Source organism: Megalops cyprinoides, chromosome 8 (genome assembly GCF_013368585.1).
Source record: "Megalops cyprinoides isolate fMegCyp1 chromosome 8, fMegCyp1.pri, whole genome shotgun sequence".
Lineage (NCBI taxonomy): Eukaryota > Metazoa > Chordata > Actinopteri > Elopiformes > Megalopidae > Megalops > Megalops cyprinoides.
This window is the reverse complement of record NC_050590.1, coordinates 13,559,202-13,578,699: the sequence shown is the minus strand read 5'-3', so window position 1 is coordinate 13,578,699 and position 19,498 is coordinate 13,559,202. Positions and strand designations below refer to the sequence as shown.

General features: G+C 38.1%; 1 protein-coding gene across 1 annotated transcript; it reads right to left on the bottom strand.

Annotated features, from left to right (window-relative positions):
- Positions 1-1,990: 1,990 nt before the first annotated feature.
- On the bottom strand, positions 1,991-5,260 carry LOC118782244 (iroquois-class homeodomain protein irx-5-like). Its single transcript, XM_036535548.1, has 3 exons — positions 4,818-5,260; positions 3,263-3,668; positions 1,991-2,888 (listed from the first exon to the last, which is right to left on the bottom strand). Exons 1-3 carry the CDS (start codon positions 5,058-5,060, stop codon positions 2,176-2,178), a joined length of 1,362 nt encoding a protein of 453 aa, XP_036391441.1. The 5' UTR covers positions 5,061-5,260; the 3' UTR covers positions 1,991-2,175.
- Positions 5,261-19,498: the final 14,238 nt, after the last annotated feature.

The window sequence follows — 19,498 nt, the reverse complement described above, 5'->3', positions numbered from 1 at the left end:
ATAATAGCTAGAGCACACTCCACTAGATTAAAATAGAAACCCCCCTTCTATGTGACTTAAAGTAGAGGACATTAAAGCTGGGAGAATTCTATAAATCCCTGGGGAGTTTTCAACTGGAGTGCAGAAAGTAAACTGCAGAGATTGATGAAGGAACCTTTTAGGGGGGAGGGAATCATTTTCAGACAGAGAACAGCAGTCAATTGCTCCAGCAGCATCCTTAGCTGTGTAATGATAGTGATGATGATGGTGGTGGTGGTGATGACGATGAAGATAATTCTGCTTATTCCCTTCCTCCTCCTTCTTCCTATTACTAGTGTTATTATGTTCCATTATGGTAGCTCCATTAATTTTGCATAATATATTATGTGCAGTCCTGCTATAATGCTATTCAATGATAAAATAGTCATTTAAGATTATGGTTTCAATATTAATTGACTTCAGTTTTAATGAGTAGCATACTGTTTTAATTAAAACCATCTTAACTGTTAAACAAATGTAAACAGAACATATTTTAATTTTCTTACTTTTTCAGTGCTTCTAAATTAGTATGAAGGCCATATTTTTTATTATTATTATTATTATTATTATTATTATTATTATTATACAACTGCATTCACCATTTGCCATCTTTTAATCACTTATTTCTTTTAAAACAACACCTCAACATATGCTTTACTTGTGCAGGACTTGTAGATGTGCATCATTATTTTAAATGTTATTTTATCATTATTAAACGTAAATACAGTCAGAGCTCCATCAAATGCTGCATACGAAAAGAAAATGCTATGAAACTCCATAAAAAGTGCATACTTTTTTAATCTGGACAATCTGGACAGTGCATACGTTTTTAATCTGGACAAATGAATTCAGACTGTGTATATATATATATATATATATATATATATATATATATATATATATATATATATATATATATATATATATATATTTCTTCAGGAAAAAAATCCGTGTTTGTATAGGCCATCCTAACGAGGGAACATCCTAACAACAGATTTACAATGAAACCCTGAAATTAAGAACAAGTCTGACACCTACCTGTGAAAGTGGGAAGAGTTGAATATATTCCTTGGGTATCTATCTGAATTGTTTGTCTGATTGTTCAGCGCGCCATAATCACTTGTCCAAAGTATTGCAAACACACCAATAAGGACGATTCGTAAAAACGAAAGTGTTGTTCTCTGTCACTTTAAGTGTAACGTTACCCCGTTGAAATAGCTTTTCCGCGCCCAAGAAATAGTAATGAGGGCTAAATTTGGCATAAAATCGAACTCATTAGCAAAGTTCGCCACCTGATCGCTTTGCATAAAACACGAGACGAATTAGGTGTAATTGGGTTAAATGACTGCTCTGCAGATACGCTGTTTCATGATATCAGTATTCACCTGAAGTAATAAATTTCCTTCCAGCTAAAAAAAATCCATATGACTGACTACTGATCATCAGAATAATAATTTAAACATATCTGCCAAATTCTCAATTAACCAGCAGACATTTCATCTATAGTTATGTCAAATGTTGCAAGCCTTCTGAAGCTGCAAATATGCTGTCTATTTTGCCACTCTTATTTGGTTTAGGCTACATTAGACTAAAATGTAATCAAAGTTCACATAATGTACTGTCTAGATTGACAAAGTAGATGGTGACATATGTAGTCTGATTGTTAAACGTCATTTTAATAACTGACACTTTACAAGGCGACTGCAAATTGATCGATAAGCATGTCTCTGTTTTTTAAGAAAGCAAGAAAATTGGCTCACACCCAGGGGAATCAGAGGTCAAAATATATAAGTTATTATTTCGTATTATGAATCACTGCGAACATCAGCACTTATATATTTATCCCCCAAACCACTGCTGTACAAGTGAATTTTCATAATTTACTCCAAAGAAAGTGTATTGTCCATTTAAATACAAAACTGCTACATTAAATATACATATTATAGTTTAATACAAATAGTCTCAGGCGGCTGTATCAATTAAGACAGTTCTTAGATGTTACATTTTTTTTGGATTGAGCATCCAGAAACTAAGATTTAAGAATAAGCATTTTCTCATTGAAAATAACCTTTGTTTCCTCAGGAGTGTTTTATTAATTACTTTTTTGTCAACACATATAATAAATAAATGTCCATGTAATCGGAGAGGAGGCCAATATTAAATGTTTGACATACCTTTCTTTAGTTCATAAGGGGAGTCTTTACAAAGATCTACTTGTGTTTGACTCCTGGCTTTGCTTTCTCTCACCAGTGCCTCTGCCCTATTTAAGACAGTCTGGTTTAATCCATTAAAATGTGTTGCGGACCCCGTGTTGGAGCCGTGGTTGCTGTGAAGATGTCCAAAGGTGCCATAGTTCGTATAACCTGGGTAAAATGGTGATGTGTAGTAAATTGGCCTGGAAAGCACGGTGCTGTTTGGGAACGGACACTGAGGCGGTGACCGAGACGGTGACGATGCGCTGGCCGTAATAACGGTGCTTTGACCCGTTCCAGGGGCTTGCGGCGTGTCGTTACTTCCCTTACACCTGTCCGAAGAAGTAGCGATCTCGGCAAGAGACCAGAGTTTAGGTTTTGGAGCAGAGGGGGGCGAATGAATCACAGACGTGGCGTTGCTGCTGCTTCCGCTGACGCCGTTTGCCGTGCTTGAGGTCTGCACCATCTCAGACGGCTTCTCTTGCACAATAATCTCAGTTCCGCGAGGCACGTTTGTAGGGGAAGAAGTAGTAGGTTTAGGTGACTGAGACAGTAATTCTGTCCGGTCCTGTTGTTCTTTTAATTCCGACTCTGTCAAAATGGGATCCACTTCTTTGCCAGGGTTCTCCTCTTTGAATCTGTCACAGGTAAGTTCCCCCGGGTTTAGTTTATGTTCGGCTGCAAGGTAAAATACAAATTACAAGTTACTACAAACTTTGATAATTTAGACTATTGGACTCTACGGCCTTCTTCATGACCTTCTTCATTTGTTCAAAACATAAACAATAACAAACAAAACAAAACAATAGTCTTTACAACAACAATAACGGCAAATAATAATAATAGCTGTTTGGCACAATTTAAGATTAACTGGCTATTTATCAAAATCCATATGTCACCAGTAATACTTAACCACAACTCAAATGAAGAGAGGTGATTATTATTTAAAGCAATTGTCCCATTATAAATAATTTACCGCCATTAACTAGCAATCAATTTTGCGCCCTGAGTGGAAACGACATAGATTAAAAATTTATGAATTTCATACAGACCTGACTCGTTGTCTGTTGAGTCCCCCTTGTCTGTAGGCTTATGCGGCTCATCGTCGTCGTTTTTCTCTAAATCGATATTTTCATCTTCCTCCTCATCCTCGCTTCTGTTCCTCGGGGTCCAGGTCATCTTATTCTCTTTCTTTAACCTTCTCCTCGCGTTGGCAAACCAGGTGGACACTTGAGTAAGTGTCATTTTGGTGATGATAGCCAGCATGATTTTCTCGCCTTTTGTGGGGTACGGGTTTTTTCTATGCTCGTTAAGCCAGGCCTTGAGAGTTGCGGTGGCGTCCCTGGTAGCATTTTTTCGGTATGCAGGGTCTCCGTAGGGATATGAACCCAGGGGAGCCGCGTAAGGGTGATATCCTATGGAGCCAGCCATGCCTGTCGTGTGGTCGTATGGGGAGCCCTGAAAAAAAGGTACCACACTTACTTCGTACTGATGCTGAAAAACGACAGCCCAGGATGATAAACAAAACAAAGACAACAGCAACAACAACACTAATGTAATGATAACAGACGTTTAAAACACTGCCAATTCGGGTATGGATAATACATTTAGATTATGGCATTACTTGGATTCCGCACTATAAATTTGATCAGTCAGCTTTGGTTTATTTAGCTGTCTGTATATATTTTTAAATGTGTATCTTTCAATTTTAAATCAACACCACAACGATATACCTTAAGTTTATTTTTTAAAAGAAATTTTATAGGATTTTTTGATTTGCAAAATATCCAACTACACGCTAGTCTGCAGCTAACACAGTTCAACATTTTGCCTGCTTAGTGAAACAATCTGTGTCTTCGAAATGGAGGCTATAATTTATGAACGAGTTTTGCAAATTATATCCTCCATAATTTAATTAATTACATTTATTAATACATAAAAGAGGCTATGAATGATCTATACATTTGTAGCCGGTTGTTGTTGAACTGGTCTTAATATTAGTTTATTGAACTAACGCTCTGTGCTTTTCGAATAATCCTAAATCAAAAGATTAAAAGAAAGGCGTGTTTTACAGACAGTCAATTACAGGCTGAAATTCATTTGAAAAGAAAATGAAATATTTTTAATATGAACTGGTTCTTCTAAATGCAATTCGCTCTAAGGGAAAAAATCAAAGTAGCACACTCCAGCGTCCGTGCATGTCACCCCGTCATGATTTTCTGCCTTTTACCTCCATGAAGTGTATGACAATTTTCATAGAATACCAACCAAATGGCGATTTCTCTAATTTGCTGTTGATAAAAGAGGCTATTTACATTTATGCTTGACAAAACATTATGTTATATTTGGTCTAATTAGGCTATATATGAATTAACTGTCAGCGTAGTCTATTTTGCTTCTTCAGCTACCGATTTATAAAGTGATCTAGGACAAACTGAGCACAGACAAAAAAAATGAAAACCTAAGTGAAATAGAAAACAAACACCGCATTCCACAAATTTGCTTCGTGGATTCGTCCACAAATAACTCTGATTCCAAAGTTTTCACAAAGCCCAGTTGAATGTAAACTCTAGCCGATGTGCATCTACCATGCACTGAGCCACTCACCACGTACGAAGTGAACGTTGCCGCTGCCGCCGGGTCTGCGCTGTACTGGAGATGCGAGTTGTAGCCAGGCGAAGGGCTGGTAAACGCTGTAGATCCGGCATATGGAGCAAAAGCAGACCCAGAAGAAGATCTTCCAAGTTCCTCGGTCCTGGGTCCAGATATTACACTTGTACTGTATGCCGGGCAGGAATACAGTGCCAGAGAAGCTGACGGCTGATACAAGTAGCCCTGAGGATACGCCATGGTAAAAGCCGAAAATAAGCCACTTATTTGTGCGCCTTTCCTTTATTTGCTCCTACACTTTCTGATCTGAATCATAGAGACTCGCATCGGCGGACCTCTGTTTCTCTCTATGTGCTTACCGTAAAAATAAATAAATAAAAAGGTTTCGATTGTGATATTTGGTCGCTGTCAGCTGCAGCTGATCGGCTGTGTTTACTTGCTTTCAGCCTTCTTTTTTGGTCTCACTCCCTCTCCCTCTGTCTCTTTCACTCTCTCTCTCTCCCTCCCTCCCTCTCTCTCTCTCACTCTCTCTCGCGCTCTCTCTCTCGCCTTGTCATGCACTGCAGAAGTAGTTTTTTGCTTTCGGATGGGGGACTTAGCTTTGGAAAATGTCCTGCCAAGATGCTAAGTTGGAAATTGAGGATTCTGACGCCTACTACGTGCTTTACGCCCCTCCTCTCGGGGTGTAGTCAATGAAGGAAAAGACAAGCTCATGCTGGGTTACCACAGCCCAGTCTAATGATCGATCCCCCTCTCCCTGCCTCTCTCCAGTGTATCCTCCCCCTCTCTCCCGCCATCTCTCTTTCTCCCTATTCTTTTCCTTCCATAACAGGTCGCGTTGCTGGTAGACTCAAGTGCGCAGCCTCTGGATGGCAATCTCTCACGAGCCGCAAAATGAACTCCAACTTTCTTTATTTTCTAAATACTTTAAATCCATCATTTCCAGGCTCGATTAACACTCGTCTGTCTACAACTGCTCGCTGAATTGGTTTTAAAGTTTCAGGTCTAGTTTGCTAGTTTGTATCGCCGTTTAGATCAAATGTGTAACTTTTTGAAAGCTTTAGACATCATTCAGTCTTGCAACATACAGTGCATCTCGGGTATGTGCATCTTGGGTATGCGTGCTGAGGTTACGGGTAAGTTTGTGCGAACGAAAAGAAGAGTGAATGGTAACGTCCATATCGTTGTTAAGAAGGCGTAGATGAAAAAAAACGATAAAATGTATTTTCATTGCTTATGTTGTAGAATTTCATCAGCTCCTGACACTTACGGTGAGAAGTCAGCTGTTGACGGGTATTCACTTGAGCGGCTGTTTGCCAGCGTATCCAGGAATAAACCAGCCAGATATTCCTCCCTGGAACTCATAAAAGAGTTGAAACGAAAGCAGATTATTACCATATGAACGACGGTAAATCCGCAACGGCCAGAGGATGTAATCTGCTTTGATTCCATCAGATAGATTTCCCAACAGGAACATATCTCGATTTATTTAATTCCTTCTACTTTATCGGTTATGTTATTCCAGCAGCTCTAAACAGAACACAAGACAGTCTCGATTTTAACATTGGCAGTTATTCTGATTATTGTTCTTATTAACAACAACAACAGCAGCAATAGTGTTAGTACTACTGCTATTACTGATGCTAACCGCAACAACAACAACATAATTATCATAATCAGTAACAACAATTATAATAATAATAGCTATCTCAGTGATGATTGGTATTGTTTGAACACTGTTTCAATGGTTTCATATGCTGTTTGCATGCTTTTGTTTCGTTGAATAATGGTGACAATAAAGGTGTTAATGGATTTATTATGTACAAAGAGAGAATTATTATCACATTAAATAATTGTTACATTCGGCTTATCTAACCTACATGTTTTAAGTCAGAGTATTGGTATCTCTTGAAATACCGGTGTAGTAATTTCAACGCTTCTCATACAGCGCTGGCTTTCCGACTGAGTTGTTCAAATCTCAGACGCACCGAAAGGGATCGCTGTAGGCGCTGCTAAAAAGTATGCACGCTGAGTAACATGTTGCTTTACTCTGAAAAATCTTGTAAGACGCAGAATGGATAACGCTGGTGTGCAGCCATCCATTGCAGCACGGTGAACACATTAGATATATACGGAAGAACATGACGATGATGAGCACGCTGATTTTTATGTTACTATTAAATTGGCATACTTGTTTCTCTAAGCATAAATGCAAATAATAGAATAGCGATTTATTATTATTATTATTATTATTATTATTATTATTATTATTATTATTATACAGTAGAGGTAATAAGGACTCTTCAGGCTGATTTAGATAATATTTCGCATAATATATCTCAAACTTTTCAGTTGCGATTAAATGTAAAACTACAATTCCCCTAATGCCGTACTAAGCCGCTGTACACCATTGGCCAATTATGTTTACCATCCTCGGTGAAAGACGTCATGGTTTGCCAATGGTGTGCAGAATCACTAAGTAGTTGCGTACCGGTTGCCAAGGATACAGTATAGACATATCCTGCCACAAACACTGATCCTGGATCGGTTTTAACTTTTACGATATAATGATTGTGGTGAGGATTCGCGTTGAATAAACTGATCCTGGATTGGCTGTTCGTTCCAAAAATTAAACCGCGTACAAAACATACCGGAAGAGGTGATTGCCGGCTGTTAGGAATGGCATCACCGTTCATTGAAACACCGTTATTGGCAATAATGACTTCCTCGACTCCAGTAAAAGGCTAATATGAGATTTATTTTTGGAATAGAAAAAGAGGAGGAGAAAGTGATCACATGGACCCAAAAAACAAATTAAAGATTGTTCACGATCGTCCAGACCAAGATGAAAGAGGTAGGCTATCAGCTTCAGCTGCATGTTGTAACTTTGACCTCATATAACAGGCCTAGTCGGATCTGCTAGAAATTCTAATTTCTCGCTCACACCATTAGGAATAAATTAAAGATCAAGTCTTGAGCTAAAGTAATGTCATAATGGAAATATATTTTGAAAGACCAAACTCTCACTTGATTTAGTTGGATTATACATACACGCACGCACGCACGCACGCATACATACATACACACACACAGTGTATGTATGTATGTATGTATGTAGAGAGAGAGAGAGAGAGAGAGAGAGAGAGAGCTATGAATATTTGGCTAAAAACTATTAGTTAAATATGAAAGGACGAAGTTTGATTGATTGACCTCTGATTAATGACAAATGTATGTGTTCTCTCTACGCGGAGAAAATTGTCTGTGTCTTGTCTAGCATGTTTTGCTGACCAAATATCATGTGAAAGCAATGGGACAATTGTTTTGTACCCCGCACTGCTTTACTCCTAAGACATAGCCATTGAGGGATACATTCTGAAATGATAAGGTGCATTGACGGAGTCATAAAGCGAGAGGCTACTACGAACACATGAGCAAACTGTGGATGAGCCATGTGTCTAGAGTTGTGGATCAGGCTCGTAATGCCTAAGGGAGTAGGCGTAATCTAATTTGGATTGTCTATTATTAGAAAGCATTAGCTATCCATTGTGGCGGACTAATTGCTGTACACGTTCATTCGGAGGTTGTTTAAGTGTTACCATGAAGCATTTGGCAGCTTTGCTCGAGGTATACGATCTGCAAGCTGCTATCGAAATCGGTGGCAAGTCGGCATCGTATACAATGTTCAAACAATTCATACGGATTTCAGCCATTCAAAATCTGTGTCCTAAACCGATTAGTTGACTCCAAATTTACTTTGATGTATTAGCTGAGGGGGTTTCCCACTTGGCAGCGAACTGAAATTCAAAACTGTTTTGATCACGGTGCCAAGGGGATATGTGCAGCAAATAAAGTATGCCATTTTTGACCTTGCAATTTGTATTAAATGATTAAAACTCACGTGCACTTAGAAGTAGTGGAAGTTAATACATATTAAATATTGCCTGGTGTCACAATTTCGGAATCTACGACACGGTGCCATGGAGCTTCATTATGTCTTTCATAATGTCTTCATTTTAAACCTGTTATGAAAAATGGTATATTTACGCATAACTACAATTCAAAACGGAGTTATTATTATTAACCACTTATTTGTTTTATATTGTCGTAGACATGGTAAAAAGAATCAAGTGTGTCTCTTCTGATTGTCTGCTTGATATAGAATGAAATAATATTAGCATTTCTTTGAAATGTTGTGTATGTTCATTCATCAGATAGTCAGACCGACAGCTGTGCAGATTACCGGCGCAAGGATGTATATGCATTTGAAACGCAGGTAAGGCAACACTGTTTTCTGCAGTCACCGAAAGCATTTATTACAGCAAACCTGCATTCAGAAAACGAAACTCTTATCCACCAAATTCGCTACTGCACAAAAGCCAAAAATACCATCTGAGAATGTTGTCCAATCTGCATGTTCAACTTCAAGGTCACATATTTGGTCTGCCACATTAGATTATACTTATGTTTTGGACAAATTGTAGAAATCCTGTCAGACACAGCTAATATTGTCCTTGTCTTCTTCATCACATACACAAATACGTTCTCTCTCTCTCTCTCTCTCTCTCTCTCTCTCTCTCTCACACACACACACACACACACGCATATACAGTACATACATATGAGAGAGAGACAGACAGACAGAGGTAGAGAGGGACGATATAAAAAAGTGAAACAATACAACTGTGATCAGAACAAGTACAGTAAATGTGACTCATGGACGTACAAGTGCAAAGTGCACACACGTAATACAATAACACTTGTGAAATTGCTAAGACTGCAAAAAAGTTTTTTTTTTCATCAAGAGCACCATATTGTTCATCTGAGAATTATGCCCAAGTAAAGCAAACCAAATCCAGATTAACTGAGAAAAGATAGTCTTAGTTAAACACATTTAACATCCAGAACATTCCTGTCGTTCCTGTTGGATGCCTCTGTTATTTCCTTATGTTCCTGATTATTTACTTGCGATGTTTTCTAAGCTAGAAAGTATGACACATGCATTGTGAAATCAAATGAACTGAACCCCAAGATCAGAGATATATTCTGAGACACACTTAGTACATTTTTATACTTACAGGTGTACAGAGTTAGCAATTAATTTGTTGTCTGCATTCATCTTACTGTCCATTAGAAATAAACAAGCTGTCTCTGAATTTTTGACCATCATGTACACATACTTTTGAGACAGTTTGTGCAGTTCTTGTACCATAGTGTTTTTTAGAAAATAGATTTCAACTGAAATTTCTTTAGCAATGGAAATAATTAAGTTTTTTAACAGTCTTATTGCTTGATGTCAGATGTATATATTTTTACTCTTCAGAACACTCTGTCTGGGTTCATCTCTACCTGAAATTTGCCACAGTAACTTTGGACACCTTGTTCTGGTGCACTGTTATTACTTAATAAGAATGCGTGTAATATCATTTTGTTTCAGGTCAACAAAATATGAGAACTGTGCTTAAACTGTGCTTCATGATGTACAGCACTAAGCTAAAGCCTTCATCTTTCCCTCTGCCTCTTTCAGTCACTCCCCCTCACTAACCTTCTGGCTCAGTGACTGACCAGTTCTCTCTGTCACTCACTCAATCACTCATTCATACTTGTTTTAATTTATTGAACTGAAAAAGTGTTGCGCATAGTACAATAGTGCTGCAGACTTAAATTATGTGTGCTTTAATTAATTACTGTTATAGTCACTTGAGTCTTATCTTCAAAATCCTGTATCCTGACATGTATTTTGATTAGGCCTTGTAATGATTTGGTATGTAATCAGTGTGATACAGTGAAGAATGCAAACACTTTGTTTGCCTGTTTTTACTTATCCTACTTATCTTTCTAATAATATACTTAAACAGTTATAATTTGTGACGTTGTCATGGACAGGAATGCATTGATGACAACTTAAACTAATGGATGACAATTCATAGTTAAACCAATCCTGAGGAAACACCATTTTTCTGAATAATATAAGGGCAAATGTATTAATACAAATGAATTTGACTGTAATATACTGTGCCCAGAGCTAAATACTAACATATTGCACAAACAGCTAGAGCCATAATACATTGGTCTGAACAGGTGATTGAATTCTATGGGATCATGGCCATTTGCTGTGGTGTTGTGCTTGTTTTTGTTGTTTCATCACTTTGTAATGCAACTCTTGGTTTGGTATCTGACAGCCTGACACCAGACATGAATGAAATAATTAAATAATAATCTAAAGAAATGAACTGCTTGGTTATAATTTCAGCCCCATACTGTGGGTAAGTGTAATTTATTATTATTATTATTATTATTATTACTATTATTATTATTATTTACATCTTACAACAGCTCCTATTCAGAAGACCCATTAATCAGCCTGCAGAAGCTGTGAAATATTGACCAGTAATGCTGCCTTCAGTTCAAGATCATGCTAACCAGATGCAGTGCAAAAGGCAGGAGCCATTTAAATGGAGTGGTTGTGATAACACCGACCCCCCACTGCCACTACCACCACTACAGCATGTCTGCTCCTGTTGTTTGCCCAGAATCACTGAATGGCAGACCCCACAAATGCTAAGTGTTTAAATGATGACACTATTATGTGAAGTGATTTTGAAATGAGAAATTTCAGACAAAGATTGCGCTTGTGCCATCTCCCTCGCACGTCACTGCTGGCTCTGTAGATGATGATTGATTTGTTTGTGACAGATTGCAGGAAGCAGCCATTGATTTTTCAATGTTTTATCTGAAAAATTATTTACAGTTGTAACCATGGGGAGGTATTTCACATAGACTGTCAGTGCTTGAAAGACTGGGATAATATTCCCTGCTCCATGACAAGACAAATTACCTGTAATGAGCACAGTAGCTGAAGGGTATACTTTTATTTTAAAATAAGTCAATAACCCCAGTGACTAAACGAATATTGATTCGGCCTAATGAAGCCTGAGTAATGTGAAAATGAGCTCTTCAAGGAGCCTGCTAAAGGATTGCCTCTCAGCACATTACAGGAGTGGCTGCTTTCCTCACTGCTGCTCTGTGAAATGGTGCAGATTATGGGCAGATCATTAGTGGATTCTGTGCCATTTCTTAGCATAAAGGCTACAGATGGGTGCCATAGATGAGACATAGTACCCCTTCATCCCTCTTCATGTAGTATGCTGAGCAGCAGGGTACATCACATTAGGTGTGCTTAGTACAGTCTTTACTTAAAAGGATGATTTTACTTTCTGTAAAACACTTTGTTCTGAAATTTTGCAATTTGTAGAGATTTTTTTTACAATCCTTTGGACCATGGGTATGAAGAATGTTGCTAAATTAATTTGTTATATTAACAGGGAAAAAAACTTGCATAGCATAAAATAGAGTGGAATGAAATAAAACAAGCATATATGCAATGCGTGATGTAACAGACAGGACTGCTAAGTAGGATTATTTGCTCAGTCTACCTCTCAGTATACGTATTTTTATTTCATCCAGTTCTGCAGGACCTCCAGAGAGATTTGGTCCCCTGCCTTGAGGTTGGGTACAAGGTGGTGTGTTGTGTCTGTTCAGAGGATCTAGGACTATGGGGTTTGGTAGATGAGAACAGCTGCTTGAGGGTACTTGAGATCTGGATTGGAGGACCCCCAGGGTAAGAGGGCATGATGGCTACTGACACTTTGGGGACCCCCAGTCAGCGAAGTGACAGAGTCACTATGTTTTGCAATTCTAGAATGACACAGAGCAGGGCTGTCTCAGTCAGATGCCATGAAGCAAAGGGCATAGTCCTTTGTGTGCTCTGACATCACAGACAGACACACCCCCCACCACACACACACACACACACACACACATATAGCTATATATGTATATCCCATGCCTTCACTGAGAATGAGTTTTGCCCTGATGTTCTAGTTCTCCCCATCGCTTCCTTACCATGAATTTGGTCTATCGGATACTCGAAGTTGGAAGTTGATGCATTTCTGTTATAAAGCTGGATTTCATCTTAGACTTTCAGGCAGCAGCGCAGAGTAGTGGTTTGATATTGCGTTTCTTGTTAAAGGGTTGTGAGTTCATTTTTCCAGACAAGACGTTGATGTTGAGTCTTTAAACAATGTGCTTGAATTATTGTATTGCTTCAGTAAAATCCCAGCTATATTGCAAGCTCAGGGCAAAGAAGCATTAAGGTATTGTGATAAAAAAGACCACCTGAAGGTGTGCCCTGCTCTGATGGACAGTGGCTGTTGCTTCACCTCTCAAAACAGAATTTGAAGGTGTGAGTGAGACTTCACTCTGACATTTCATATTGAAGAGGAAAAAAGATTCCTCCTTCCTTTTCAGACTGTCTCTCTCGTTTGATTCCAGCGATATTGAATTCTATGTAAGAATAGCAGAGCTTTGTATTAAAGCACTGTGACTCCTGTAAATTCCTCAAGAGACAAATATTGATTCAGTTTCCAGCCAAGTATGAGAGTGAGCACAATTCTCCTTTTCTTCAATGGCAGTGAAGGAAGGAAAGAAACAGTAATAATATATTCTAGCAGTGTTTGGAAATTGTTGCAATGAGTGAAAACTGAGCCCTCAAAGGCATGCAGCACATACCTGTGTTGCATGCTGTCTGCAAGGTGATTACAATGCAACAGTGAAAAAGATGGACTCCCGTTATTGTCACATGGGAGTTGCTGTGCTATGTGGTGACTGCTAGAATGTGTCCATCATGGATACTTTAATCACTGACACACTGGTCATGAAAACCCACATGGCCCTGGGGACTTGTACTCATAAACTTTGCCATCTCCCCGCTGCATCCCACTAAATGCCTGTCTAGAACACTGACTTCCAGCAGGCCCTGACTTAACATGTCATTAAGGGTGCATGCACCTAGGATTTGAAGGGCACAACTATTGCTCATGCAGTTTTCCAGCTCTGTGGCATTTGAAAATACAAACTGGTATTTGTAATGAAGGGAAATGGAGCTACCTCACAGTTTGAATGCTAGCCTCCCCATTCTGGGCTGGAAATGTACTCTGATCTCCTTCATTTTGTAGTAGGTACACTCTGACCACATACAATGAAAGTGGGTCACATACCACACTGACCACATTCAAATCAACACAACAAACACTTATATTTCTATTCATAAATAATGTAACACTCACGCCTTGGTCTTACTGTCAGAATCAGAATACAGGCACAGATTTTATATCTGAACATAACAACAACAGTCACTTTTCATTCAGTGTAAATACAGATGTTGAAGGACATCAATCTTAGGAGTTTAATTTAATTTTAATTTAATGTTAATGTTAAATACATGATTTTAATAAACATTTAATAAACACCATTTCTCCAGCTGGGTAGTGATTTCACTGGAGATGTTGTAAACAATGTCAGTGAACTGTAGACTTTGAGACGCCTCCCTGATTGCTAAACATCAGACAAGTGTCATTTTCATTGTTCCCACCTTACTTCCCTTTTCAGCTTTTTTGTCTCCAAACAAAACCTTTCCTGTGGAATGTTAGGTTCAGAATTTTAAACTGATGTCCCATTACTGACTCTGTCTCCAGTCCTTACTATTTGGTTGGGTATAGTCAACCTCATGCTGGAGTTGGAGTTTTAAGCTAAGCTTGAGGGCAGTGTTCGTTTTAGGTTTGTGGAGTGGTGAGGTTGTAATTAGCAGCTGTGTTGGGAAGGAGAAGACATATTATGTTTTGTGATGGACTACCTACATAGTTTTTTATTGTTTTCACAGATACAGCTTTGATGCTGTATCTTCTTACCTTTGTAGACACAGCAGCAGTGTTTGAAAAACCCTCTGACTGGAAAAAATCCCTTTCATTTCAAATTTAGATTGCTTTCTTTTGCCATTCTGCATTCCATACATGCCCAGTTGCACAGTTGCATTTTCCTGATCCTAGCACCAAGGTATTGAATTTCTGCAAATATCTTTGGTGCTTTTAAACAACTACAATTCCTCTGTTTTATATGTAGTGTCTTATCTACAGCAAAAAAATAATACTCTCTTTTGAAATTAGGCATTTGTAGTATTCTTCCTAGACTTCCTAGTTCAAGTATAATACAAAAACAGGTAACTTTATTCACTGTGGAATGGCAAAGTCATAATCACAGTATGCATAGTTTAATCATATAGGTTGCATAAAGTTAAAGTTTTTATATATAAATTTCATCAGTCGTGCATCTCTGAGTCATTATGTCTATAGAAAAATATTTTGCTTTTTCTGTGAGTATGGGAAGTACAGCTCTCTGAACAAAATTAAATCTTTCTGTGCTGTGGTTGCTTATGGAACTGGTACCTGTCTCTGTTTAGAGAACCAAGCTGTCATGTGGTTTAACTTGTGCAATGTGAGCATGAGATATTCAGAACTCAACAAATAAAGGAATATTTAAGAAATAATACATCTGAGGGAAATGATTTTGAGTTGTTTATTGAAATATAACGCATTAAAGATAAAAAAAAAAAATTGTAACAGAATTTTTGCTACTCTTTGTCTTTGTATAAAAAGTTGCTAGACTCTTATCTTTATTGAGGTATTACTTAATTCTTCTGTTTTTCTTTAGAATGTTGCCTTTCTTAATACTTCCAACATGGCAGATATTCTCTAGAAATGTCCTATGGTGTTTTTATAGCATATAGATATACATGTGTATTTTACGTAATTTATGAAACAAGGTAGGAAAAATATTGTTTTTATTTTTTAATGTTTGATCCATTGTTACAGTTGCTGATGTCATCATGTGAAATGGCTCCACAGTTCAACTCTGTACTGAATATGCTTTCTCTGCATCTGGATGAGGACATTGGAAGATTTCAGTAAGGTCTAATACACTCCTGTGATTAAACAAGCAATATACACAGTCCAAACAGAGTTATTGAGCCTTCCTCTTAACTCCTCACACCTGGCGGAGGTAACGTTAGGGATTTGAAGGATTTCAGGCAGTCTCTCAAAAAGCCCCACAGGTATTTCCTTTCTAAAGATATGTGTGTTTGTTTCCTGTGTGAGACGACCCTGCGCAATGCTGAAAGCCGCATGCTAATACAAATTATTTGTTTCTTAATCTGGTGCTCCCCTCTGCCTGTGATTATCCAGCTCTGCATGTTTACGGTAGAAATGGCATCTGCGACTGCTCACCTCTCAGCATTAAAACATCTGTAGCCCAAAGTGCTACACACACCAAATGAATGTAAATAGAACGGAAACATCAAAGACTGGCTTCCTCTGCCGTTCCACCGAAGAGTGTCAACATGAATTTATTGAAGCATCGGATGACAAGAGAAGGGGCCTCATTTTTTTTAAGTGGTGGCTGTGTGCCGCTTTATGTCACTGAAGTCTAAGCTGCAACGCAAACCCCTGCCATTAAAGAAAGTAATGAAATGTATAAGCAGGAGAGGAAAGGCAAGCACAGCGCGTAAAGAGTTTTGGTGCAGGCTGTGTTAAGCTGGGCAGAATTAGTTTTTGCAGAGTACAGTTTTAGCAGACAACTCTGGCTAATCACTCCCAATGCAGTGTAGCATGTAATTACTCCCCCAAACGTTTGCTTTTCACAGCTTAACACTAGGTGGTTTGACTCAAGCTTCCTCATCTTTCATCACCACTCTAAGGTTCTACAGACACGAAAGTTAAGCTTCTTCTCAATATTTTGAAAATAGTCCACGAGGAAAACCACAGAGAGGTGCGCGGCTTTGAGGTCATGCTCGATCCTTTGTGGCCCTCTGTTTAAACAGCTTTGAAATCAAACCCAGGCTGGAATCAAAAATAGCCGTATTGACTCAGACCAGGAACAAATGAGCACATGGGGACCACACAGTTCACCCTGGCACAGTGTATAGCCAAAGCTTGCTCTAATGCTCTTAAATGTTTTGGACACAAGTCTTCCATTAAAACATTATTTTTAGATTCTTTGGTTTTGGTCTGAAAAATAAACATTTTACTTTTTATATGGTTATTTTTAATAGCTCTCTCTTTCTGTCTGGTCTCTGCTCTCCTTTTTTTGCTCTCATTCTTTTATTGGAGAGGTTGTCTGTCTGCTCTGTGATCTTTTTTTTTCCCTGTATGAATGCTGATGAAGTGAAACGATGCAAACTCAGCCTGAAAGGGGGCGGGGGAGGTGTATGTGTGTGTGTGTGTGGGGGGGGGGGGGGTGTTCAGTGAACAGGTAGGGAGCAGATTGAACGGAATGACATAATGACTATTAGTTGGATTTCATGGACTTCCTGTGATCCCAGCTCTGACAGGCTCAGTGTGCCAGGCACCATGCCTGCTCTCTGTCTCACTGCATGATAAACAGGCCTCACCGAGCTGCCACCTTTTTCACCCTTTGTGTACATGCTTACTCTCATTCATGTGGACTAGAGTGTGAGAGCAAGTCTGTGTATCTGACATGGCTCTAGTTTAACAACAGACCTCTAAGAAGTCATACGTGTGAGTGTGTGTGTGTGTGTGTGTGTGTGTGTATGTATATATATATATATTATATATATATATATATATATATATATATATATATATATATATATATATATATGTAAGTCAAAAGTTTGGACACCCCTACTCATAGAAGGGTTTTTCTTTTTTTCACTATATTCTACATTTTAGAATAATAGTAACGACATAAAAACTAAATACAAATGGAATTATGCAGTGACCAAAAATTGTTAAACAAATCAAAACTAACCTATATTTTACATTCTTCAAAGTTGCAAGAAATATTTTTTACATTTTTTTGGGAGAAAAATTCATACATAGGCATCAACCTCTCTATTTATAATTGTGTAAGAAACAAATTTCAAGCATTTAAGCATAAGTTTTAATATAAAATAAAAATTTAAATTCTGTGCATGTGTCATGTTAATTTGTGGTGCAAAACAAAATGTGCTATTTTTAGTGTGCCACATCTCACAGTAACTGTTAAAGGATGAAAATAATGAAGTGGATATATCAATGGCTTTTAACCATATCATTTTCTTGTTTTTTGGACAATTTGAAGAGAAACCATTGAAGTAACTAGAGTTCTGTCTACAGCTCAAGAATTCAGTAGAATATCATAATGACACTTCCAGAAGAGAGTCAGTGATGTTTTCATCATTTTTAAGGGTTTTTAATCACTCATAGTAGAATTATCTTACATAGGTTACATTCTTATTTTCTAATATGTAAAATACATTTCAGGGTTTTAATGTGCCAAAGTATGTCTGTTTCCATTATAAGATATTAAATATCACATAAATCCTTTGTAAGTATGTTTTCAGAAGATAACAACATTTCCTTGTCTTCTTCTGCACAAATTTGCTAAGGTCCTGAAGGGCAAAATGACAAGAGGTTACTCGTAGACTGTGTGTTTAATTAATTGAAAAATGCTCAAATTGCTTTTACAGTTGTTACGTAAAGTAGAAAAAAATGGAACCCATGTTGCCAGTACTCAGCCATAATTAGTACCCATGGGAATGGACAATTTAGCATTAGTAATGTTACAGCACTTAGAATACAAATTTCTATTTTAGTAATGAAAGCTGTATGGTTTAAGTGCAAATGGCTGAAACGACAGCTGTGACAAGGGGAACAGCTTGGGATACTTCAGCAGAGAGCACAGGCTGCCACATTTCTTATTTGTAAGAGATATGCAAGTTTAATTCCCAACAGTAACCCGCTAGCCAAAGTATATAGATTTCTAATTGGATGAAGGACCAGTGCTCCTGCGACAGGATCTCAGACACCCTCCTCCCAACCCCCCACCACCCTGTCTCACTCCATACACAATTTAACACCCCGATTTGTGTCAGCTCAAGAATGTCAAAGCCAGGAAAAAAGAGATGAGAACAAGAGAAGAAAGCTCTTGTTTATTCAAACTTTAATTACATGGGGTGGGTAATTGCTTCAGTGATACTGTATGGAAAGTGGGACTGTTGGGCCTTAATGAACTATGCTGGTAGATGGCAGGCGACCCACTGGGATTCATTGGCCGAGTTAACTGTGGAACAGTTTGGTTTGGACTCATTCTGACAGTTGAACCACATTTAGTGCCTAGTTTAGTACCATGTTTTCTTGGCTCCCCTTCAGTTTGTATGGACCATATAGACATTAACAGTTAGCTGACACACATAGTCTGCTTGACTCACTATCAACCTACAACACAATGAGAGTGACAATCATGGAAATGTGCTGTGATAGAGATTTCAGTATAAAACAGTTAGTTAAATGTGTGCTTAGAGAAGGTTGAATGAAAAACAGCACAAGGCAAATAAGATATAATTTGGAAGTAAAAAGTAAAATATACTTTTGAAACATACTTTGGAAGAAAGAGAACAGAAACGGTGTACACCTGAACTTTCTTATTTCTGTTAATAAATCCAACTATAAATGGCCAACTTGGCAAAATTTGTATATCAAAGTGAATGCAATGCCGGCTATACACAAATTGCATTTAGCTATTGCAGGCAATACAGTTTGCATCAGGTTTGGACTTTGTTTTCTGTGTTTGGCCTCGCTGTTGTGCATAGCATGCTGTGGGAAAGCACAGCTAATTTGTGGAAATGTGGCCTGAGGGACAGGACGGAAGATTACAGCCAGGATACTAGTCTCCCACGTCAGGAATCTTCTTGGCTTTGACATATAATTTGCTCTAATCATACTGTATTACTGTTTCTTTTTTTTTTTGGTTGGTCATTTGCTCTCTCTCAAACCCTTTCCATTGTG